The 25,490-nt window shown below is 48.4% G+C and overlaps 1 protein-coding gene, 1 long non-coding RNA gene and 2 pseudogenes across 8 annotated transcripts; 1 reads left to right on the top strand and 3 right to left on the bottom strand.

The window, feature by feature from the left end:
- Nucleotides 1-7,488: 7,488 nt before the first annotated feature.
- On the bottom strand, nt 7,489-11,367 carry LOC121142154 (annotated as a pseudogene).
- Nucleotides 11,368-12,835: 1,468 nt separating this feature from the next.
- Nucleotides 12,836-18,416, bottom strand: Hapln2 (hyaluronan and proteoglycan link protein 2). 7 transcript variants are annotated; one of them, XM_040752514.1, is made up of 8 exons: nt 18,266-18,416; nt 17,753-17,804; nt 15,433-15,521; nt 14,805-14,946; nt 14,232-14,585; nt 13,986-14,102; nt 13,701-13,883; nt 12,836-13,279 (listed from the first exon to the last, which is right to left on the bottom strand). In XM_040752514.1, exons 4-8 carry the CDS (start codon nt 14,890-14,892, stop codon nt 12,996-12,998), a joined length of 1,026 nt encoding a protein of 341 aa, XP_040608448.1. In that variant the 5' UTR covers nt 14,893-14,946; nt 15,433-15,521; nt 17,753-17,804; nt 18,266-18,416; the 3' UTR covers nt 12,836-12,995. The 7 variants fall into 7 exon arrangements, with proteins under 7 accessions (XP_040608448.1, XP_040608450.1, XP_040608445.1 ...); XM_040752516.1 differs by having other exon boundaries at nt 17,753-17,807; nt 18,266-18,403; XM_040752511.1 differs by lacking the exon at nt 15,433-15,521.
- A 3,762-nt stretch (nt 18,417-22,178) lies between these two features.
- LOC121142445 lies at nt 22,179-24,842 on the top strand. The gene is made up of 2 exons (XR_005879480.1): nt 22,179-22,430; nt 24,671-24,842. It is a non-coding gene; the product is annotated as an uncharacterized LOC121142445 (long non-coding RNA).
- LOC110342783 lies at nt 23,175-23,612 on the bottom strand (annotated as a pseudogene).
- Nucleotides 24,843-25,490: the final 648 nt, after the last annotated feature.

The raw sequence follows: 25,490 nt of genomic DNA, 5'->3' as shown, positions 1-25,490 counted from the left end.
CAGAAGGCCTAAGCCTCCTGGTCTATGCAGGAGGTGTGGGAAGGGGCGCCATTGGACTGATGAATGCTTTTCCACAATAGACAGACAAGGTAGATCTTTACAGCAGGGAAATGGCTTCCGGGGCTCCATGGAGCCCCGAAGAGGAAGATTATCCGGTCATTCCCAGTGACAGTGGAGGACAGCCTCTCCCAGGACAATTAGAAGATCCACTGCCCATTGTAAATAATACGGCACTGGATAATACATTAGCTCCAGAGGATGAATCAATTACATCAGGAGGAGATACAAAACATATATTTTGGCAAACTTCTATACAATATCATAGACCCAAACTTCCGGTTAAGGTAAATAATAGGGTGATTTACGGATTACTGGACACCGGAAGTGACGTCACTATCCTTAATCAGCAGTCCTGGCCACAAAACTGGGCTTTAAAAGAGGTTAATGTTCAATTCTTAGGGATCGGAACCCTATCTGAAGTTAAACAGAGCGTTAGATGGATTGACTTTATTGGGCCAGAAGGACAGAGAGGAAGGTTAAAGCCATATGTTGCAGATATTGCTATAAACCTCTGGGGTCGTGATCTACTCCAGCAATGGAATACGCAGATTAAAATTCCTCCTGTATCAGCTAGGAATTATAGACAAGCTCTTAGTGGTAGTAAGAATATAGTAAGACAGTACAGAAAACAGATGCCAAACGTACAGGCTGTGCAGAAGCAAGATGCTAGTGCCAAACCTACAGAGCAACCAAAAGCTCTACCATTAAAATGGCTGACAGATGAACCCGTCTGGGTGGGTCAATGGCCTATGACATCTGAGAAGTTAGAGGCTTTGGAGAAGTTAGTTCAGGAACAGCTAGATGCTGGACACATTGAGGAATCAACTAGTGCGTGGAATTCGCCTGTTTTTGTTGTCAAGAAGAAGTCTGGTAAGTGGAGAATGGTTACTGATCTTAGAGCCATCAACAAGGTAATTCAGCCTATGGGGTCTCTACAACCTGGGATGCCGTTACCTTCTCTAATTCCTAAGGATTGGCCAATTATAGTTATAGACTTAAAAGATTGTTTCTTCACCATACCGTTACAAGAAAACGACAGAGAAAAGTTTGCCTTCACAGTACCTACCTATAATAATTCCCGTCCGGTACAGAGATTCCAGTGGAAGGTACTACCTCAAGGTATGTTAAACAGTCCAACTTTGTGTCAATATTTTGTGAATAAACCTCTAGAAATAATTCGTAAAAATTTCCACATTCGTTAATATATCATTATATGGATGACATATTATTGTCTGATTCAAATAAGGATACTTTGGAAAAGATGTTTGAGGCAGTAAAGGAAATTTTGCCTCGCTGGGGATTACAAATTGCCCCAGAAAAAATACAAAGAGGAGATTCTATTAACTATTTAGGTTATAAAATAGATGCTCAGAAAATTAGACCACAGAAAGTACAGATCAGAAGAGATCGCTATCGGACTCTTAATGATCTTCAAAAACTATTAGGAGAAATCTCTCAATTACAGACGATTATTGGTGTAGAAGGGCATGATTTAAAACACCTGAAAATGGCTTTAAAAGGAGATAAAGACCTAAACAGCCCATGAGTACTATCAGCTGAGGCTGAAAAAGAATTAGAATGGGTAGAAAAGAGAATATTAGAAGCACATGTGGACCGTGTGGATCCAAATCTGGACTGTATTCTGGTTATTTTACCATCTAGAGAATACCCTCAGGAATATTAATGCAGAGGGACGACATCATTCTAGAATGGGTATTTCTGCCACATAAACAAAATAAAAATTGAAAACATATATAGAAAAGATATCTGATTTGATATTAAAAGGTAAATTAAGGCTTCGTCAACTGACTGGGAAAGACCCAGCTGAAATTATTGTACCATTAACGAATGAGGAAATTTCCTCCTTATGGAAGGATAATGAGTATTGGCAAATAGCTTGCAGTGACTTTTTGGGAAGTATTAGTAATAACTATCCCAAAACAGAGAGAATCAAATTCATAAAGAAAACAATTTGGATTCTTCCACGTATCGTGAGGCAAACACCTATTTCTGGAGTTCTTACCTTCTACACGGATGCAAACAAATCAGGTAAGGCAGGGTATAAATCAGGAAATATAAGTAAAGTAGTTCAAAGCCCTTACAACTCCGTACAAAAGGCAGAGTTATATGCCATTCTCATGGTACTTAAAGACTTTACAGAGCCTCTCAATATAGTCACGGATTCTCAGTATGCAGAAAGAGTTGTCCTGCACATTGAGACTGCAGAATTTGTTCCTGATAATACAGAATTAACCTCATTGTTTTTACAATTGCAGGAAATCATCAGAAACAGGACTCATCCTATATATATAACACACATCAGATCCCATACAGGTCTGCCAGGTCCTCTGGCACAAGGCAATGATGAAATTGATCGTTTATTAGTAGGTAATGTGTTGGAAGCTTCAGAATTTCATAAGAAACACCATGTTAACAGCAAAGGTTTAAAGAAGGATTTTTCTATCACCTGGCAACAAGCCAAAGAAATAGTAAGAAATTGTCCCAGTTGCTCATTGTACACTCAAACTCCATTACCAGCAGGTTGTAATCCTAAAGGTGTTCACAGAAATGAACTTTTGCAAATGGATGTATTTCACTTCCCAGAATTTGGCAGTTTGAAATATGTACACCATACTATAGACACGTACTCAGGCTTCCAATGGGCTACTGCCCTCAGCTCTGAAAAAGCTGACTCTGTTATTACACACCTCTTAGAGGTAATGGCTGTTATGGGTATACCTAAAACAATAAAAACTGACAATGGTCCAGCATATGTCTCCAGTAAATTGGAACAATTCTTCAAATATTATAATATAAAACATGTAACTGGTATACCTTACAATCCCACAGGACAAGCAATAATTGAAAGGTCTAACCGAACCTTAAAGGAGATGCTTCATAAACAGCCAGGGAAAACAAAGACACCTAGACACAGGTTACACAATGCTTTACTAACGTTGAATTTTCTTAATGCTGATGAAAAAGGACAAACTGCAGCAGAAAGACACTGGACTACAGAGAAGACTTCTGAACTGAACCAACCGGTGTATTTTAAGGATGTTATGACCTCAGTCTGGAAACCAGGATATGTGTTACGTTGGGGAAGGGGTTATGCGTTTGTTTCCACAGGAGAAGAAAAGGTTTGGGTTCCATCAAAATTAATTAAAATTCGATCAGAACAGAAAACATCTCAGGAGGAGGAAGATAACAGCCCATCTACAAATTCATAGTCCACAATGGGTAAAGTGACCTCCTAAAAGGAAAGAGAAGTGCTTTGTTTTTGTCCTCACAGGTAAACTCAGCAAAGAATACTGGACATATGGATTCCTGTAGAAGAAGGAATAGCTACCCTGAGGACCATCAAACACACACTGTGTGGTATCAAAGTCTAAATCTCTTTATATTGTTTTTCATAGTACCCTTTTATCTTTATTTCTTCACATACCTCAGTTCCCATTCAGTTAACTGAAGCTGGCTTTGGAGTTGGATTGGCTCTCCTACTCTAAACCCAAGCATATTATTTAAATACAATTCAGAATTTCTGTATTATATCAAAGAGCCATTGATATAAGACAGAAGAAATAAAATGAGGGACTGTTATCTATGGATTTCTTTTTCTGAACAGTCTAATTTCCTCCAGGTTTTCCATCTTCCCTATTGTCACCTCTTCTGTATGCTTACATATGAAAGTTAAAATATTTCTTTGTTAACAGTAATGTTTGAGTTTTCCAGAGAACAAGGGATTTCCTGACAGCAATCTTCAACTGCTTCCGAAAGAGAATGAGGATCCACTTCCTTGACTTCACCTGATTCGACTGGAGGCATCTGAATTGCCCCACATCATTGACTCCACCTGACAAGCACTATCCTGAAACTGGCTTGAAACTACATCACTCGACACAACTCCAGACCAAGGAACAGAAATAGCACATCTTCTACAATCTGACCAGAGCTTCAAGATAAGAGCTTCAATCAACACTAGAACCTCAGTCAGGAACTTCAATCAAGCAGCTCCTGCCATACTGAGACTGTCTGATCTACTCAGATTTTGTTATACTAACATTTTCTTTTCACAGGTCCCCATGAGATTATCATCGTCCCATCTCAGCAGGAAGTAGTTTTGAGAATTCCACGCCCCTCTCCCTACTATTGATATTATAAGATTACACCTGTTAGTGTTAGTTTTCAATTATTTTAGAGTTGGGATTGGAAGGAGGTGTTCATATTTGGGTGTTTCTTTAAGATAAGTTTAGGTTTAGATAGAATAGATGTTTGATACATTTTGTTCATGGACACAAGTTAGTTGTCCTTTTTTAGACTAAAAGGGGAATTGTAGGAGGAAGTCTATGTCGCCATTAAACATGTGACTTACTAGAGGCGCATACAGATGAGGTAATAAAAGGGCGGTTTACCACACCGCTAACCACACCCACTTTAGGCAGGACTAAAGACGTATACGGCTGGACGTAAAGACGTATACGTACGTAGGCGGAACTACGTCACTAGCCAAGCCCACTTTTGGGCATGGCTAGGGGCGTTACGGGGGAAGGCATAAAAGACAGCGCACAGGAAGTCTCGCTCTTTTTTCCTGGAGTTCGGCTTCCGGTCCAGTCGCTAGCTGAGATCTGCTGGGCTTCTCGGGGTTTGGTATCTTGTGAGTAATTTTCTATATAAAATACTTAGCCTTATTTTCAGTAATTGTGTGCCGCGTATCGTTACAGCGTCCGTAAAGCCAACAGATTGTTGTATCTTTTCACAGCAATAGAACAGTAATGAGGCATGGTATGTATGTGTTTCTTTTTTGAGACAGGGTTTTCTGTATAGTCCTAGCTATCCTGGAACTTGCTTTGTAGACAAGGCTTGTCAGGGGCCTCCAGCCATCAGTCAGCTAGGCTGTATCACGTACTCATAGAGAAGATGTGACACTAAGACCACCCTGCCACCTCTTCTGACATAAAGCAAATTCCAAGAATAGGCCTGTGGTTTACCTGTCAGGTAAAGATTAGCTTAATTGGAAAACTAAACATCCTCAGAAGACAGACCTGAGCAGTAGTATATTGTAATAGATAGGATCGGACCCTGCTGTCAGGTTACCAAGCAACATAGGAGTTCCTACCCCTGACCTCTTGCCCTGAAGATTAGGTAGCCAGGCAACACAGCAGACCACCTCTCCCACTGGTCTCTTGCCCCTGCAGCTGCAAGTACACCCTCCCCCCTTCCCTTCCTCACTTCTCCTATATAAATCCCTTTGTGATGAATGAAGATGTCGCCTTGATCAGACTCCTGTCTTGGCGTCCATTCTTTGTGTCTCCTGTTCTCATCTTTCTCCTAGGTACCCTCCAGCCCCCACATTGAATGTCCCTCAGTTTGGGGCAAAGGCTGGCCCCAAATTCAGAGATCCCCCTGCCTCTGCCTCCCCAGTGCTGGGATTAAATGCATGTACTACCATGCTGGGCTTGGCAGTTTTGTTTTTGTTTTTAAATAATTTATTTAACTTTATTTTATGTGCATTGGTATGAAGGTACCTGATTCCCTGGAAGTAGAAGCAGAGTTGTGAGCTGCCATGTGGATTCTGGGAATTGAACCTGGATCCTCTAGAAGAACAGCCAGTGCTCTTAACTTCTAAGTCATCATTCCAGCCCAATTTTTCTGTTTACCTTTTTTTCTTCCTTTTATTTGGGGGTGTGTGTAGGTGTGAGCCCACAATACTGTCCACACCCCAAAGGGGTGGGTTGAGACGGGATTTCTCTGTGTAACTCTGGCTGTCCTGGAACTCCCTTTGTAGACCAGGCTGGCCTAGAACTTACAGAAATCCACCTACCTCTGCCTCCTGAGAGCTGGGATTAAGGTGTGTGCCATCACTGCTTGGTGACAGTTTTGTTTTTTATAAAAAGGTTTAAAAATATTTTGGATAGCTGATCAGTGGTGGCACTTGCCTTTAGGCCCAGCAGCTGGGAAGATCTCTTATGGTAGAATTTTCTATCCGGCCTGTCAGTTCCCAAACAACCACGCAGAGAATTATTGTTAATTATAGATGCCCAGCCAATAGCTTAGGCTTGTTGCTAACCGGCTCTTACAGCTTTGATTAACCCATGTTTCTTATCTGTGTTTACCAGGTGACTCAGCACCTTCCCTCAGCACCACATGCTCATCCTGCTCCTCCCTGTGCTCTCTTCCTGTCCGAAAGGCCTGCCCAACCTCTTCCTGCCTAGCTATCGGCCATGTATCTCTCTCTCTCTCTCTTTTTTTTTTTTTTTTTTTTTTTTTTGGTTTTTCAAGACAGGGTTTCCCTGTGGCTTTGGAGGCTGTCCTGGAACTCGCTCGGTAGACCAGGCTGGCCTCGAACTCACAGTGATCCGCCTGCCTCTGCCTCCCAAGTGCTGGGATTAAAGGCGTGTGCCACCAACGCCCGGCCGGCCATGTATCTCTTTATTAAACCAATGAGAGCAACACATTGTCACAGTGTACAAAAAGATCACTCCACAACGTATCTCTGTGAGTTTTGAGGCCAGCATGGCCTACAGAATGAGTTCTAGGACAGCGGTGACATAGAGACACTCTGTCTCAGAAAACACAACAGCAACAACAGCAGCAAAGCAAAAAGAGATTTATAAATCCTTAGGGTTATTTTCTAAATTAATTTTTATTTAAATTAAAAACAATCTTATTTTACCTACCAATCCCAGTTCCCTCTCCCTCCCATCCTCCCTTCCTCCAGTTCCCCCCACCATCTCTCCATCCCACCCCCATGCACTCCTCAGGGAGGGTGAGGCCTCCCATGGGGGATCGTCAAAGTCTGTCACATCGTTTGGGGCAGGACCTAGGCCCTCCCCTGGGTATCTAGGCTGAGAGAGAACCCTCCATAGGGAATGGGCTCCCAAAGCCCATTTGTGGACTAGGGATAAATACTGGTTCCACGGCCAGCAGCTCCATAGACTGCCTATGCCCCCCAACTGACACCCAGGTCCAGGGGGCCTACTTCAGTCTTATGCAGGTTTCCCAGCTCCCACTGGCTCAGGTCAGCTGTTTCTGTGGGTTTCCCCAGGAAGGTCTTGACCCCTTTGCTCATCACTCCTCCCTCTCTACAACTGGATTCCAGGAATTTGGCTCAGTGTTTAGCTGTGGGTGTCTGCATCTGCTTCTATCAGCTACTGGATGAAGGTTCTAGGATGGCATTTAATGTAGTCATCAAGTTCATTATAGGGGAAAGGCATTTAAGATAGCCTCTCCAGTATTGCTTAGATTCTTTTTTTTTAAGATTTATTTATTACATATGCAGTGTATACAGTGTTCTGCCTATATGCCAGAAGAGGGCACCAGATTTAATTGTAGATGGCTGTGAGCCGCCATTTGGTTGCTGGGAACTGAACTCAGGACCTCTGGAACAGCAGCCAGTGCTCTTAACCTCTGACCCATCTCTCCAGCCCCATGAACAAGCTTTTAATACAGCTCAGTTATGTAAAATACTGTACACTGTAAATGATCTAGAAAACTAGAGCTTCAAGTCATGTTTTAAAAAAGCCATAAGCTCAATTGAAAAAAACCAAGTAGAGTACAAAACTACAACAAGAGCCCACACTGACCCATGACTTCTCGCTCCCCAAGGCCTGCAGAGCTGCAGCCATAGCCAGGAGCCATCACATTGCTCTGCTGTGTGGATAAGCATGTCCAGCCTTGGGGTAGGTAAGGGCTGCACTGGGTCCTGGTGTCATCAGGTACTGAGTTGGACCAGGCAGCAGAGTATCAAGAAACAGCCAGCATGAAGGGAAGGTGCCACACTGCCACCCCTATTCTACCCCAAGCTTCAACTTGTGGGTACTGGTGCTTCCTGGAGCTGTGCTGGGTTCTTGTAAAACATCCACATCCACAGGAAGGCCCCACAGCGTGGTCTATGGTGATTTCTCCAGCTTGATCATGTACTACAGCCTCCTATTTCCCCGTGCGCTGCAGATGAACCATTTAGCTGGCCTTCTCTTGCCATTCCTGATCTGCCCCTTGTGGATATCTCATATGCTAGCCGCTTGAAATATTCTGGAAGAACAGCAGAGTCATTTCCATAGATGACCTTGATCCCCTTGTCCAGCATGTTTTCTCGAAGCTTCTTGAACTCATCTACATCTCCTCTCTGAACCAGCATGAAATGTTCTAGGTCAGATTTATGCTTGACAGCCTCTAGGAACAGGGCCTGGAAAGTGGTGTTGTCCACCATCCAGCCACAACCCAAGAAAAGAAAGACTTGTTTTCATAGAGTTTCTCAATCTCTCTCATAACTTCAGTGTTCCTGAGCACGTTCTGATATCCAGATGGGTGGAGGACAATGCCACTAGGATTGGTATAGACCCCATTGATGTGTTACACACGTAGCTTCAGCTTCTCCTGAGCCCACTCCAGGACCTGCACAATACATACACAGCTCGACCAGCATGGCAAGGCGAGCACCTTTTTCTCATCAGCAAGGTCAAGGGATTCAAGCTATTTTCCCTGGTCAGCTGCATATAGTTTTAGAAGATTATCAGAATTTGTAGTTAATACTAGAGTTCCATTTTCCATCAGATGGAGAACAGACTGAAGAAGTTGTTTTCCAGAATCTTCCATCTTTGACTCCAGGTCATCAAATACTTCATATAATCAGTCTTTGAAAAATGTGGGTCGAACATTACTGGTACGCTCTGCCTCCTGGAGTGCTGGGACTAAAGGTGTGCTCCCTTGCTTAGATTCTTTTTTTTAATATTTTATTTATTTATTATGTATACAATCTTCTGCCTGTATGCCAGCAGAGGGCATCAGAGCTCGTTCTAGGTGGTTGTGAGCCACCATGTGGTTGCTGGGAATTGAACTCAGAACCTTTGGAAGAGCAGTCAGTGCTCTTAACCACTGAGCCATCTCTCCAGCTCCCTTGCTTAGATTCTAGTTGTGGTCATCCTTGTAGATTCCTGGAGATTTCCCTAGTGCCAGGTTTCTTGTTAAGCCCATATATGGCTGCAGCCCAGAAAAGGGCACCAGATTTCAGTACAGATGGTTGTGAGCCACCATGTGGTTGCTGGGAACAGAACTCAGGACTTCTGGAACAACAGCCAGTGCTCTTAACCTCTGAGCCTTCTCTCCAGCCCCGAATGTTTTTAAGGCTCAAAAATCTTAGGGACAAAATTATAAAATTCTAACCTTATGAAGGTAACTAACTTATTGTAAACTGTTAAAGGTAGTTAAAAAATAAAAGATAATGAATCCAGGCATGGTGTCATATGCCTTTAATCCTAGCATTTGGGAGGCAGAAGCAGGTGGATCTGAATTCAAGGACAGTCGGGTCTGCAGAACGAATTCCAGGACAGCCAGGGTTACACATATTTTTAATGTGCCCCAAATTGTGTTTATAGTGCAGCTAAGTATAAATGTAATTCATTTACAGAGAGAAGCATGGAGGGAGAGACCAGTTTACATTCCCACTATATAGTCTTCTGTATATGTTGTCAGTTAAACCTAAAACATGTAACTTAAAACAGTTTAAAGTAAACTTAAAGTTTATTCAATATAAAATAATATTTAAAATCAGGTATATTTTAAAAATTGACTATGAAAACAATTAAATGTTCAAATAAAATGGGTTAAATTACAATACGTTTGCATGGCAGGACATCCCTAGACCCAAGTAATACCCTTTTCCTTGGATGGGACACAGATCCCATCAGAGTAAATTGCATGCTGGCCTCATTACAGGAGAAGGATATAAGAATTTTTTTTTTTTTTGGTTTTTCGAGACAGGGTTTCTCTGTGGCTTTGGAGGCTGTCCTGGAACTCGCTTGGTAGTCCAGGCTGGTCTCGAACTCACAGAGATCCGCCTGCCTCTGCCTCCCGAGTGCTGGGATTAAAGGCGTGGGCCACCAACGCCCGGCAAGAAAATTATACTCTTTGGAAGTCCGCTGTTCTTGTCTCTGGCTGTATAGCCCAGACCTGGAAACCTTCCTCCTTATCTATAGCGGAAATGAATTACTCTTCATGCCTCACCCAGCAGATGATCTTGGACAGATGGTTATAAAGTCTCCACCAACAGAGAGACAACCAACTACTCTGCTCTCAGTGTCTCCCACGCTGACATCTGAGGTACTGTGGACAGAGGAAGTTTGTACCCAAGCTTGCCACCTGACTGGTATGGGGCTTGCATGCTGGTTTGACTGGCCATGCCTCCTACCCTGGCTTTCAATTATCATCTCAGTTAACAGACAGCTACTTGATTTTGTTAGAAGTCCCCAGCGCGTTTCAACTGATTCAATCATAAGACTGGCCCAGTCAGCACAGCGGGGCCACTGTGGACACTCATGTAAGCATGAAGTTATAGGTGTTATCTGAACTCATCATAACTGGGCAAAGAAAACAACACTGCTTGAGGAGGAAAACACTTTCCAGAGACGACAATAGGGACCAGTTAGTTCTCCAGCCTGCTGCTGTTAGAAACCCAGAAGCCAGGGGGCCTTCCCAAGTAAAGCCAATTCAATAGTGGCTTTTGGGAACAGGTATTGTTACATTTCTGAGGCAGACAGATCTCTGTGAGTTCAAGGCCAGCCTGACCTACAGAGGGAGTTCCAGGGCAGCCAGGACTATTACAAAAGGAAATTCTGTCTCAAAAAACTAGACAGAGACAAGAGACAGAGACAGAGGCAGTAAGGGAGCAGGCTGACATCGGTAGAAGAGACTTTGTTTCAAACAGCAGTGGACAGACATCCTCTTGAGGGAAAGGGGTGCCTTTAAAGAGGGGAGAGAACACTTGGAGCTTATGTGGGGGGGTTGAGAAATGGGGAAGTTAAATGCAGCTGCAGGGGGCTACCTGTCATTCTGCAGTCTCTATTTCCTGGAACTGTTTGCCCAGACAAGGCTGCTTAGCTTTAGAAACTGCTTTGCCCTGGCTGTCAGGATGCCTGTGACAAGGGGTGACTGAGTTAGGTGATGGCAGTCAAGGGGAAGGGGCTGAATTTCAACAAATCTTGGGGCAACTGAAAGTTCCTTGGTCAGGACCCAACAAAGGTTGTTCAAGATTTATCCCTCAGGGATTATGATGCCCCCCTCTCCCTCTGAACCCACAGCAGCATTTCCATAGTGCTTCCTACAGGGCTAACCCAGGCAGCTCCCCAGGATCAGACTCTATGACAAAATTTTATTACCTCTGCTGTACCTAAAAATAATAGGTATGCCTGACTATACATCCAAATAACTATACATAACAAATAATAAATAAAAGGCACCAATAACCCCCTGGGTCCATAGCTGGTTTCGTTGGAAACCACCATGACCGACTACCTTACTCACTGGCCCCATGGGTCTGCGTGTCTTTGTCCTCCTAGGTCTACTGATCAGGCCCAGCCTAACTCCCTGGTTGTTACCCAGCACCTGCTCCTTCATGAAACCCAAGGATCTGAAGGTGACCTCAGTAGATGAATGAAGTGACTAAGGTGGGACCACCTTGTCCTGACTACGTTTTGTGTCTTCTAATGCCCTTACTCCCTCATCCTACCACCTCCAGCAATCGCCTCTCTCCTGGCTACACACCGGAGATTTCCGTGACTCTGACCGTGGTCCAGAGGTTTTCCCCAAAATTAGTGCTTACAATAAGTGAAGAGGGTGTAAGTAAAACAGCATGGAATAACGACCACGTTCTGCCCAAACCAAATGTTCCTCTTACTCTCACTTCACATTGATGTAGTTTGTAGCTTTAAAAATGTTGTACCCTGAGCTCCCACACCAACAGACATGAGTAGAGGCACATGCGGCTCTTGATCACAGACATGAGTAGAGGCACATGCGGCTCTTGATCACAGACATGAGTAGAGGCACATGCGGCTCTTGATCACAGGCCAGAAATAGAGGACCCACTTACTTTTAATTGTCTTAACCCGCATGGTTGACTGTCTCTTTGTCAGTGGATTTATTATAGTATGTCTGTGCACCATGTGCCTGTCTGGCGCCCCAGGAGGTAGGTCGGAAGAGGGTGTTGGATTTCTGGAACTGGGGTTACAGATGGCTGTGGCTTCTGGCCCTTTGAGAGAGCACCAAGTTCTCTTAACTGCTGAGCTAACGACCCGGACTTTACTACTTTACTATCATATATATTTATTTTTAAATTTAAATTAGAAACAAGGCTGCTTAACATGTCAATTCCAGGTCCCTCCCCGCTTCCCTCCCCTCCTCCCGTGCCCTCCCACCAACCCATTATCTTTAATTGTAGACTTTAGCTGGGTGTGATTCCAGCACTCAGGAGGCAGAGGTCGACTGATCTGTGTGAATTCAAGGCTAGCCTGGGCAGTCAGGGCTAAATTGAGAGACCTTGCTTTAAACTTAATTAATTAAAGCAGATCTTGGAAACGCTTCTAAGTACATCTAAAAATGTGTTTAGACCCACTACATATTTGTTCTGAAGGGCCTAAGCAGTTCTCGAAGTTTGGAGTGCTTCTGGCAAATTCGAATGAGAAACCCTCGGTGACTGGGTTCTTTAGAGAGGATGGCCCGGTCTGCGAGCTTTCCTGACTGGGTTCTTTAGAGAGGATGGCCCGGTCTGCGAGCTTTCCTGACTGGGTTCTTTAGAGAGGATGGCCCGGTCTGCGAGCTTCCCTCTCTGCTGTCCTAGCTCTCGATGCCCTCTCATCACAAACCCTTTATCTTTCTGGGCCACAGAGGCAATAAAACCTCTCCTCTAGATTGTAGGCTTGCTGTAGGTACTTTGGGTCCAGGGCCAGACCCTCTCACACACGCCCTCCAAGCCTCCAAGCCCTGCAGCTTATCGAACGGAGAAGGTGCCATGTTGTTTTATTGGTCAATTAATCCCTGGGACGCCCCTCTGCCCGGATCCCCGAGCGCCGCGCTGGGCTGGGAAGGCAGGTGTGGGGCTCGACCCTTGTGTGTCGAGAGGGGACCCGCCACTCTGTCGCGCGCGGCAGGGCAGTGCGCGGCTACTTCTCGGTGTAGCAATAGGTCCCGTAGGCCGCCCGCTGGGGCCGGGGGAAGCCGAAGCTGCGCACCCCGGGGTCAGGGAGACCCCCGCAGCGCGGCCGCGGTGTCGTGATGGGGAAGCGAACGCTGCCGTCCGCCAGCCAGCCTCCGTCGCACCGATCCAGCCCCGAGAACTTCCAGGCGGCGTAGAGGTGCCCGACCTTGGCTACCACAGCTCCGCGCCTCCGGCAAGCAGCATGAGCTTCAGACAGCGTCAGCCGCCCGGGCACGAAGAACACCTGGCCTGGGAACGTGAGCGGGTGACAGACAGCCCCAGGCAGCCGGCCTGGGAGCGGGACGCGACAGCGAAGCTCCGGAAATGACAGCGGGAGAACCCTGGCCGGACGGTGCTTGCCGGAGTCCAGAGGAGCGTGGTCTGGGCTGCGCTCGCCCTGACATCAGACCCGGCTCACATCCTTTCTCCCTGCGGCGCTTGTGGCTCTGGGCCCGCCCGAGTCCCTCCCCCGTCCTCCCCCAGTCCCCGCCCACGACACCGGCCGCTGACCAGCCTCCGCCTGGTCTAGAGGTCCTGTTCCTGGTGGTACCACTTCTGGGATCATTTCATTCGGCCCGGCCAAGTCCTTCCTCCGGGCCCAGGCCCGTCCCCGCCCTTCCCTCCAGGATGGGTCCCCAGGCCAGGCACCGCCTGCGCGTAGCTGGCTCACCTGCCAGCGCCGAGGTGAAGCAGAAGGCGTCGTAGCGGTCCCGGCTGCGGTCGCGAGGCCCGTAGCTGCGGATGCCTGGCCGCCCGTGACCGCCACACGGGGCGCGCGCGTTGAGCACAGGGTAGCGCACCGAGCCCTCGAGCAGCCACCCAGCGTTGCACCAGTCCAGGCCCTCGGTCCACGCTGGCGGAGAAGAGGGCAGGGAGGATGGGAGTCACCGGCGCAAGCCAGACTCGAGCTTCCCCGCAAGCTCTCCGGGGCCGCCAGTCGGGGTCTGGCGCTCACCCTGGTACAGTTGGCCATAAGTGGCCAGGCGTCCGTCCTGCTCCTCGCACGCCTGCTTCGCCTCGAAGTAATTGAACTGGTAGCGGCCCCGGCTGGGTTGGTACGGAAACACCACACCTGGGGGCAGGAGAGCTTGGGCAGGGCAGGGCATCTGGGTACGGAGGGGAGCGCCGGCAGGGGAGACCAGCAGAGGCGAGGTGGCCGGTCGCAGCTAGGAAACAGCAGTGCTGCAACAAAATAGCTCACCCTCCAGGCGCAGGGTCAGTGCCACGCTCTCATCCTCGATGCCATTGATGAGCTCGCAGCGGTACCGGCCCTCGTCCTCCAGGCGCACGTTCTTGATGACCAGGGAGGCATCCAGTCGATGCCCCTTCCGCATGCTGGCGCGCCCTCCCAGAGGCCCATAGCCCCGGGCGTGTAGTCCATTGGTGATGAGGATTGGCGTTTCCCGGAGCTCCCCCGGCTCCACTTTGCTCCAGCGTACCTTGTAGCTGGGAGGCGAGGTGCCCAGGACGCATGGCAGTGTGGCCGTGGCCCCACGATGAGAGTGAATGACCTCGTGGATGGGGGGCAGGAGGTAGTGGGGACCCGGATGGGGGGCTGAGCAGAGGGGCCACAGTGGCAGGCCTCTTATCCTCCCTGCCCCAAGTGCCCACTCAGACCTAGTCCCCGGAGGCTTTCCTCGGGCTCACCGGCACCACCCTCCCCTCTCCGCTCTGGTTCTCACTCCCTAGGTACTTTCAAAGCTACTCTTGTTAGCCCTCCATCCCGTGATCCCCTCCCGCAGCGTCCTGGTTGGGGGCTGGGCTAGGGTCTTACCCGGGTTCCCCAGGGCTTCGTGAAAGATGGTGAATGCGCAGGGGAGAAGGAAGCAGCAGGCTGCAGGGAGAGGGATCCGACTTGGCATGATGGTGTCAGCAAGCGCTGTGCGCAGGGCACAGATGGTGGACACTCCTTAGTACTGAAGGAAAAATGGGGGGGAGGCAGAGAGGAAGATTGTCCAGCTGGGAGCCAAAGGGCTGATAGCAGCTTATCCCAGCCAGCAAGCCCCGTCTTAGTATCTCCGGGGGTGGGGGCGTCCCTCATCCCAGCTGCTTCCCAAGCCCGCCATTGGGATTTGGATCTCTGTATTCATTTGACAGCATCACTTGCTACCCCAGGGCCAAAGTAAATATGACTTCTCCTGCTTGAAAGAGTGGCTGTCTCTGATGCTGCTGATAAAAATCGAACCCTTTTCACACAGTTTCCAAGGCTCCAGCCTCCCCTGTGCTGCCAATGTTTCCCCTGCCCCCAGCCTGACTCTGCACTGGAGTCCAGACACAACGGACTTAAGAGACATCAAAACCGGGCCTTCCCTCTGGACAATCTCCCCTCATTCTCCAGTCTGTCTCACTGTGGAGGATGAAGTCTACTGGACCAGACAAGAAACTTCTTCCCTAACCCTTACCATCGACTAAACCAGCTGCATTGGGAAGCAGTGCTCATGCACGGTTAGGCTGTGTCTCCAGGGTTTTCTAGACGTTACAGTGCATACCTCTGAAAAGTTATGAAAACAGTTCCGAGTGCAGCTGTCTGTCAGCTGTGGATTCTCTCTCTCTCTCTCTCTCTCTCTCTCTCTCTCTCTCTCTCTCTCTCTCTCTCTCTCTCTCTCTCCCCCCCGACTGATGACCCCTTGACTTCTTTTTATTCATCTCACAAATTGAACCCTTCCATATGCAAACTGCATAACCTTACCCAAGTAGCTTAACCTCAGGCTTGGTGTCTTGATTATCACTAAGTAGTATTCTACCTGTGGTCGGGGGTCCCCAGTGTCAGCCTGAGTGGACTTAGAATTGCTTAGTAGACTTTGAGGCAAACCTCTGGGCATGGCTGTGAGGACATATAGCCAGAGAGGATCAACCGAGGACCAGGCCCACCCTGAACATGGGCAACACCACCTCATGGGCAGACACACCAGACAGAATTAAAGGGAAAAAACTGCGAGCCAAAATCAGTCTTTCTGTTGCATATTTTGGTCAGTTGCAAGAATTAGGTGAACTAACCATGGATTTGTAAAGCTCTGTGTGTGCATTGTTAGGACCTAGCATCAGCACTCAAGGGGAGGAGGGACGGGAGCACTCAGATAGGGCGAAGGAGGTCCTCAAAGAGTATCCAAAGGCCAGTTTGTAGCTGGAGAAACAGGTTAGTTAAATTAAGATGGCTGCTCCTTCCAGAGGTCCTGAGTTCAATTCCCAGCACCCACATGGTGTCTCACAACCATCTGTAATGAGATCTGACGCTCTTCTGGTGTGCAAGCATACATGCAGGCAGAACACTGTATACATAATAAATAAATAAATAAATAAATAAATAAATAAATAAATAAATAAGAAAACAAAAAATCTTTTCACCAGGTGGCGGTGCGCACCTTGCACTAGGGAGACAGAGGCCAACCTGGTCTACAGAGCGAGATCCAAGATGGCCAGGACTACACAGAGAAACCTTATTTCGACCCCCCCCACACACAAAGACAAACTTTCCGATAGGGGCTGAAGATGCCTAAGTTTGGTTCCCAGCACTGATGCCATGCAGCTGACAACTGTCTGTAACTCCAGTTCCAGGGGATTTGGCGCCCTCTTCTGGACTCTAAGGGCACCTACTTTCATGAGTACACACCCACCCTACCACATACATACACACGAATAATTAAAAGACAAAAAACTTTCCAATAATAAAAATGAAGTGCATAGTTGCACACCTTTAATCCCAGCTCTCAGGAGGCAGAGGCAGATGGATCTCTGTGAGTCTGAGGCCAGCCTGGTCTACATGGAGAGGTCTAGAACAACCAGGGCTAATTAGAGAGACCCTTTCTCAAAAAAAAATGTGTGGGACAGGATTCCATAAAGGATAACCTGGTAGTGCCGGGCGTTGGTGGCGCACACCTTTAATCCCAGCACTCGGGAGGCAGAGGCAGGCGGATCTCTGTGAGTTCGAGATCAGCCTGGACTACCAAGCGAGTTCCAGGACAGCCTCCAAAGCCACAGAGAAACCTTGCCTCGGAAAAAAAAAGGATAACCTGGTAAAAAAGACGGGTCTTTATTTTGGGGAGATGGCTCAGTGTGTAAGATGACTATCACCCAGCATGATGACCTGAGTTCAATTCCTAAGAACCCTATGTTTAAAGGAGAGAACTGGCTCCCACAAGTTGTCCTCTGACTCCGTTTGCACACCATGGCACAAACATACCGCACCTGAACACAAAATAATAGAAATGCGGGCTGGAGAGATGGCTCAGAGGTTAAGAGCACTGACTGTTCTTCCAGAGGTCCTGAGTTCAATTCCCAGCAACCACATGGTGGCTCACAACCACCTTGAATGACATCTGGTGCCCTCTGCTGCCATGAAGGTAGAAGATTGTATACATAAATAAATAAATAAATAAATAAAATGTTTTAAATAATAATAAAAATACAACAAAGTGTTGTAAAACGATGGACCAAGAGTGATCCAGAATAAGCTACCATTGGCATATTTAAAGTGCAATCTGACCTGGGCACTTTACTGTATACTGTGCGTTAACCCTCTGGAGATTCAGGGAGGCAGTAATAAACACCACAGGCACATCACAGAGCTGTGAGGGAGGATTTTCAGGGTTTGATTTCAGACCTGACTGGACTGAGCTATTAGCCACCGACCCAAAGTTCTGTATTTAAGAGAAGCACACACAGACCACTCCTATACCCCTTGCAGAAAGAAACCAACACAGTGGTCAGCAACCCATTGCCTACCTGGAAAGATGACCTCAGAGACAAAGGGAGCCGTGCTCAGCAGCTTCCTGTTCTGCTGAAGGAAGAAGTTCCAATGAAGGTGCTGGTAGGGCTCCTGGGCCTCAGGGCTTGGGCCCCTGATTATGCCCTGGCTCCTTGGACACTCTCCTAGGAAAGCTTGTTGCCTGTGCTCAAAGAAGCCAGGGTGCTGAGACCTGTTCCCAGTCCACACTAAGCTACTGGTGACTGGATCGGTGGCACTTGATGTCCTGGGGCCAGGGCAAGACACGGGATTGGGATGAAGGAGGACAGAGTAAAGCTAGCTACCCAGAGGGTCACCTAGAAGAGAGCAGAGAGCAGGCCCTGCTGCTCTCCTGGTCTTAGACCAGGCAGGGGTGGGACAGACCAACTGCAAATCCAAGGGTGTTGGACCAGGCAGGGTGGGGTCGAACCCTAAGTGTGAATCCAGTTCTGTATTTCCATATGGACCTCATCCAACAACCAGATCGTCCCTCCCTCCCCCAAAGCCCTCACCTGTGCCCTCCGTGCCAGGCTACATGTGGCCTTTTGAAATTTGCTGTCAAGGTGGGAATCAGGCTCTCAGGATACCCGGCTGCTTCAGGACCCTGACCCTTTCTGTCTGTCTGTCTGTCCTTTTCTTTTCTGTCCCCACCCCACTGGAGACACAATTTCCCATTGTCGCTGTCTTTTCCCCTATTGTTGGAGAACAGGGCCCTTTTGTTCATCCCTTGGTAATGGCATGGAAATGTCAACAGCTGGGGACGTGGGATGCAGGACAGGCTGGCACAAACCACCGGAAAAAGGCCTGGGTAGGTGATTGGCTCTGAGCAGAAACTGACGCCCAAAGAGAAGAGTATAGAGTAAGGTTGACGCTGGGCACCCTCAATACCTCAAAGTCCAGGGTTATAAAGAGAGTGTATGTGAGGCTAGGGAACCACCTCGTCCTTGGAGGAAAGGCAGGGCAGCTAGGGTTGTTCTTATAGAGGTATACATCTCATGCAAATTTTATGTCCCTGGGAACGGGCATGTGACTCTTAGCAAGGAGGAACTGTAGAAACTCTCTAGTATTCTTATTTTATTATTTTAGATGTATGAGTTGCTTTGGGATATATGGTGGTGCATGTCTGTACACCTGTAGTTCCCAAATGCCCAGAAGAGGGCATCAGATATCCTGGAATGGAAGTTAAAGGTGGCTGTGAGCTGTAACTTGGGTGCTGAGAGTGGAACCTGGGTCCTTTGCAAGAGCAACAAGTGCTCTTAGCCACTGAGCCATGTCTAGAGCTCCCTGGGAACCTCTCTAAAGCTGAGGTCATCGGGTCACGCAGCACAGGTGGACAATGTTCGTTCACGTTTCCAGGAGGACTGGTGAGATGCTCAGAAGGTAAAAGCAGTTGCCACACAAACCTGACAACCTGAATTCAATCAGTGGAAACATAAAAACCAACCCCCAAAACTGTCCTCTGACTTCCACCCCCAAATTCAACCTGCACTTCCTCGCACACAATAACAACAATAAAAAATTAAAACTCTGAAGAGGCCAAGTGTGGTGGTTCACATCTCTAATGCCAGCACTTGAAATGCTGAGGCAGAAGGATTGCCATGAGTTTGAGACCAGCCTGAGCTACAGGGTCAGAGAGAGGGCTGGAGAGATTAAGAGCGCTGGCTGTTCCTCCAGACGACCTGGGTTCTATTCCCAGCACCCACATGGCAGCTCACAGCTGTAACTCCAGTCCCAGGGGATCTGATGCCCTCTTCTGGCCGCTGTAGGCATCAGTGCACACATATGATGTGCAACTCACATGCAGGCAAACACCCGCACATGTGAAATAATAAGATTATAAAAATTAATTTCTGAAGAGGAAGATCCTTAATCTCTTGGGCGGAAATTTACTTCTTCCTCTCCAGTCTCCCCAGCCTCCCTCCTCCTATGCCTGCAGACAGAGTTCCAGTTCACATACAGAGCACACAACTGAGGTGTTCACCTGGTGTTGTTTTCACCTGTGTACACCATACAAACAGGCGTCCACCAACAACTCAGATTAAGACTAAGACTTTTGCCGGGCGTTGGTGGCGAACGCCTTTAATCCCAGCACTCGGGAGGCAGAGGCAGGCGGATCTCTGTGAGTTCGAGACCAGCCTGGACTACCGAACGAGTTCCAGGACAGCCTCCAAAGCCACAGAGAAACCCTGTCTCAAAAAAACCAAAAAAAAAAAAAAGACTAAGACTTTTTTTGTTGTTGTTGTTTTTATGAGACAGGGTTTCTCTGTATTGTTTTGGAGGCTGTTGGTCCAGCCTGGCCTCGAACTCACAGAAATCCGCCTGCCTCTGCCTCCCGAGTGCTGGGATTAAAGGCGTGCACCACCAACGCCCGGCAAGACTAAGACTTTTGGCTTCTATCAGTGAGGAGGACCTGCCCCCATGACAGCCTTCCAAGCTTCTTCTTCTTCTTCTTCTTCTTCTTCTTCTTCTTCTTCTTCTTCTTCTTCTTCTTCTTCTTCTTCTTCTTCTTCTTCTTCTTCTTCTCCGCCTCCTTTTTTTAAAAGATTTATTTATTATAAATACAACATCCTGCCTCCCTATATGTCTGCATGCCAGAAGAGGGCAGCAGATCTCATTACAGATGGTTTGGAGCCACCATGTGGTTCACTGGGAATTGAACTCAGGACCTCTGGAAGCCCAATCAGTGTTCTAAACCCCTGAGCCGTCTCTCCAGCCCCAGCCCTCTTCTTTCTTTCTTTCTTTCTTTCTTTCTTTCTTTCTTTCTTTTTTTTTTTTTTTTTTTAGTTTTTCGAGACAGGGTTTCTTTGTGGCTTTGGAGGCTATCCTGGAACTCACTTGGTAGTCCAAGCTGGCCTCGAACTCACAGAGATCCGCCTGCCTCTGCCTCCCGAGTGCTGGGATTAAAGGCGTGCGCCACTATCGCCCGGCCAGCCCTCTTCTTTCTTTTCAAAGACTTTATTATTTTTAGCTAGGAGTGATGGCACATGCCTTTAATCCCAGCACTCAAGGTAGAAGCAGGCAGCTCTCTTGGAGTTTGAAGTCAATCTGGTCTACATAGCAAGTTCCAGAACACAGAGAGAGCCTGTCTCAGAATAAAAGTAAAATTTTCATTTGTCATTTAGTCACGCATGTGTCTGTGTATAAGAAAGCGCAGGTGAGCTACTGAGGAGGCCATAAGTGTCCGGCCCTCGGGGCTAGAGTTGTCAAGCAGTTGTGAGCTCCCAGATGTGTCTACTGGGAACTGAACTCAGGTCCTCTGTGGAGCGGTTCAGGCTCCAACCACTGAGCAATCTTTCTAGTCCTTTCCGATTACTTCTTAGCCATCTTTTTCTCGGCTGAACAACCACATCTGGTAGCTTCAAGATCTTAAGAGTTTTCTACCGTTAGACCAGGGGCCCGGACATCGAAGAGATGAGAAAGACAATGCTGCCCACCAAATCTGAGTTATGACTTAAACTTTCCACCTTTTTGTTGTTTGAGACAGGGTGCCATTATGCAACCTTGGCTGGCCTGGAACTCTCTCTGTAGACCAGGCTGGCCTTGAACTCATAGAGGTCCACCTGCCTCTGCCTCCCGAGTGCTGGGTGTTAGTTTCTGATGCTGCAGCAACAGCAGCCTGCCTCTGCCACCAAAGCAGTTGTCATCACCATCAGCTGTGTGACACGCGCACCCTTTAAACGTGCCCTCCAGGTGACATGCGCACCCTTTAAATGTGCCCTCCAGGTGACATGCGCACCCTTTAAACGTGCCCTCCAGGTACAGCTTGCTCTTTTTGCCTCTTCCCGTGTCTCTCGTCTCTCTAGCCTCTCTCTCCTCCTTGTCTCTTTTCTCTCTTGGTCTCGTCTTCCTCTCTCATGTCCCCACTCCAACACTGCCCTTCACTCTTCTGCTCTCCCCTCCCCAGTAGCCCTCTTGCACTGATCTCCTGCGTGTGTCCTGCTTGCTTTGGCAGGGCCAGCCCTTTCACAGGGATTAAAGGCATTCGACACCACACCCAGCCTTTTCCCCCCTTAAATGTGTGGGGTGTTTACTTGCACGAATGTCTGTGCAGCAATGCACGTCTGCTGCCTGCACGGGTCAGAAGGGGGCGCCAGACTCTCTGGACCACTGAGACATCTCTCCAGCCCTCCAATTTTTCTGCTAACCCTCTGCTCCTCTCTTGGTGTCCCCTAAGTTTGATGAGCCCTCAGAATATCATTTGGGAATACCTGACAAAAGGCTCAGCGGGTCACACACTCCTTAGGGCCAAGTTGCCGGTTCTCTTATAAGCCGCCCACCCCCACCCTACCCCCAATCCTGCAGCTAAGCGCGTCACTCCTACTGGGACCTATCCATCCCTCCCGAGTGTAGAGACAACTAGCCTACTGTCTCGTGGTTCAGGACAACCCGATCCTTTGCATCTGATTGGCTTCCTCCCGAGGCAGACACAGGAGAGGAGGAGCAAGTCTAGCGTGCCCCGCCCCGAGCTGCAACCCCTCCTCTGAGTGGCTGGTCCCTCTCTCGCTGTGCACTGAGATTCTCCAGCGTAGAAGGGTTGGGTTTGGCCCCTGAGAACTACTGTAGCTGCAGAATGAGGCCTCCGTGGAAGACTGAGGAAAGAGCACCTGATGAACCGCCGGGGTGTGTGCTCACGTCTACTGTCAGCTTAGTTCTCTGGACCCTGTGGAGAGGAAGCAGGTGAGTGCTCCGGTTTGAGTTAGCATCTCTCCCCAGGTCTTCCCAGGAGAGGCGTGGCCTCGGCACTCCATTCCCTGTCCACAGCTTCCAACTTGACGGAGGTGGTAAAGTCAAGTGCAGTCCCAGCTTGCCACCATGAACTGCGGGAAAGGCTGGCAGGATGCCGCGGTGGGGGCTGAGAGAGGGTGGGTGTGATTGACAGGCCTCCCTCCACTTCAGTGACCCCCACAGCCGCATCTTGCCACACTAAGGGGTGAGCCTGAGAATCAGCCCTGAGGACATCATGCTTCCTCTCAGGGAGCTTTAAAGGATTAGTTAGGGTGAGGATTCAAATAGGAAAAGGAGAAGGGGGGGCAGGCACCTCGATGGAGAGATTTGATACTAGTCCACAACGGTGCACCTTCTCAGGTGGAAGGAAGTAGGGAAGAAAAGAGAGGAAGGCAAGAGATGGCGCAGCCAGACCTCAGCCTCCTGGCTGGGATGCAGCAGCCTGCTCTCCACGCTGATCTCTCCATCAGGAGCCCTCCAGTACCTGCTCGGAACCTAGAGCCTGAAGGAGGCTTTGGGAGGAAAGAGCTCCCTGACACGGGGCTGCTTCCTGACATCATGTTCTCACCCAACTAGCAAAGGCCCAAGAGGTCCAGGAACACTCCTCAGGGCTGTTGAAGATTTAATGACTCAATTTTGTTTATGATCAACCACATCACCCACCATCTGCTTGCAACTGCTGTGTTAAGTGGGTCATTTTTTTTTTCAGCATCCAAATCTTTTATTGAGGAAGTGTGTATCTAAAGGGGTGGGCCCAGGGCCCTCACTGCACAGCTTGTTCATTGGCACTGCCTCCAGAATTCTGTGGCTTCATCACATCTGGGAGCTCTGGAGAGCTGGAAAAGGGCTCAATGCGCAGGGCTTCAAAGGCAGCATCTGCTCGGAAGGCCAGGCCCACTGCGGCTGGGGCGTGCCGCCTTGCTGTGTGGCTAGTGAAGTCACACTCGCCCAGAGTTTTTCCATCATCAAGGAGCCGCTGTACAGCCGCTGCTCATCCCGCGGCCGCTTGAGGATGCCCTCGACCATGCGCTTCAGCTCGAACATCGTACTCGACTCCTTGGCGTCCGTGAAGATGGTGGTCTTGTGGCGCCCGATCATGAGAAACACGTCCATCCTGGCGGCTGCTTCTGGCTGGACGAAGCCGTTAAGTGGGTCATTAAACCACGTTTTTGTCCAACTGCCCCTGTAGATAATTTAAGATCTTGACCTCTCATTCTGTTGGGCCACCTTGTTCTCCTGGGCCTCGAAACTTGCTGTTTCTGTAGCTAGGCAGGCCGTAGCCCCCAAATCCTCCTGCTGCAGCTCCTGTGCGGCTCCTGTGCAGGCTTGAGACACTACACCTAGCTTTGCCACCTCAGGCCTGTGCCGTTTTCCCTGTGTGTTAGTGCACACTCCCAGATGCAGACAGGTCAGTCTTAAACCCAGAAGTAAGGTCTGCAAGTGAGATGCCCTCATTCCCAGGCCAGGTGGAATGGCCAAAAGAAACACACGTGCCCATTTTGTTCCTTCTTTCTCTGCATTCTTTTGAAGAGCTGAATTCTCCTCAGCGAGGGTGGGGCTGTTCATTTCAAAACTGTGAGGGGCAGACACAGTGGGCATGATGGCTATTCTTGGTTGTCACTTGATTAGCTGTGGAATTAACTAAAACCCAAACCGCTGAGTGCACCTGTGAGAGATTGTTCTTGATTGGATCATTTGAAGTGGGAAGACCTGCGGTTGTTACTGAGGTGTCTCCCAACAAGACTGCGATGCCCACGGGTTGGCAAACGGAGATGAACCCCTCCAGAGAGGGTTTCAGGGGACAGTGTCTGCTTTATTGCACACGGACAGCCACTGTATGTAATAGTGGAAGCTTATCCACCGTGACTGGCGAGCACCATGGGACTATGAGCACTCAGATCACCAGGGTCTCCGTGGAGAACAAGCTCGTAAAAGGAGGCGTGGAGAGCGCAGCTGAGCAGCTACTTCAGAATTCTGTATTCTGACTTCTGGGAATACTCAGGAGCATCTGTGCCAGGCCATGCCTGCACTCCTACAAAGACCCACCCTAAATCTGGATCTTTTGAGGTGGGAAGAGACCTTCAACTGGGCCACGCCTTCTGGTGGCGGCCTATGTAAAGGACATGGAAGAAGAGAGCTTTTGCTGTTTGCCTGCTTGTTCCTGATTTTGCCTCATTGGTTTGCTTCCTTAGAGCCTATGTATACTGAAGACCAGCGGAGACATCCAGCCTCGTGGACTGAACAACTATTGGATTCTCGACTTTATGTTAGAGACAGCCATTGTTGGACTGGCTGGACCAGAGCCTGTAAGCCACTCTAATAAATCATATATATGCATGATAAATACTATAACAATAAACCGTATATATGTGTTATATAATTTATTCTATCAGTTTTGTTTCTCTAGTGGATCCTGCAGAAGAGGGAAGGAGATACTCGGAGTTTTTTGGGGGGGGCTGGTGAATGGGAAGTTATAGCAGCTGCTGGGGCGAAGATGTAAGCCTGGAGTTCTGTAGTTGTTTTCTCATTTTATTTTTAGAAACTGCCGTGCCCCAGCTACCAGGATGCGGGTGACAGTGGGTGACTGAGTGAAGCAGTGACAGTGGGAGGGGAGGGACTGGAGTTTCAACATAAGGTCCTGGTCACTCTGCCAGCTTGTTCAGGGCCTATTATAACATGCATCAGCTCTTAAAAGATAAAGAATGGGTCAGAGAGCTGGGTGGTGGCGCTGCAAGGCCATTAATTCCAGCACTCAGGAGGCAGAGGTAGGCAGATTGCTGTGAGTTCAAGGCCAGCCTGGTCACAGAATGAGTTACAGGACAGCCAATGCTATACACAGAGAAACCCTGTCTTTTGTTTGTTTGTTTGTTTGTTTGTTTGTTTTTTTGAGACAGGGTTTCTCTGTGGCTTTGGAGGCTGTCCTGGAACTCACTTTGTAGACCAGGCTGGTCTCGAACTCACAGAGATCCGCCTGCCTCTGCCTCCCGAGTGCTGGGATTAAAGGCGTGCGCC

The sequence above is a fragment of the Mesocricetus auratus genome, unplaced genomic scaffold, assembly GCF_017639785.1.
Source record: "Mesocricetus auratus isolate SY011 unplaced genomic scaffold, BCM_Maur_2.0 Super-Scaffold_100009, whole genome shotgun sequence".
In the NCBI taxonomy this organism is placed as follows: domain Eukaryota; kingdom Metazoa; phylum Chordata; class Mammalia; order Rodentia; family Cricetidae; genus Mesocricetus; species Mesocricetus auratus.
This window is presented reverse-complemented; position numbering and strand designations above follow the sequence as displayed.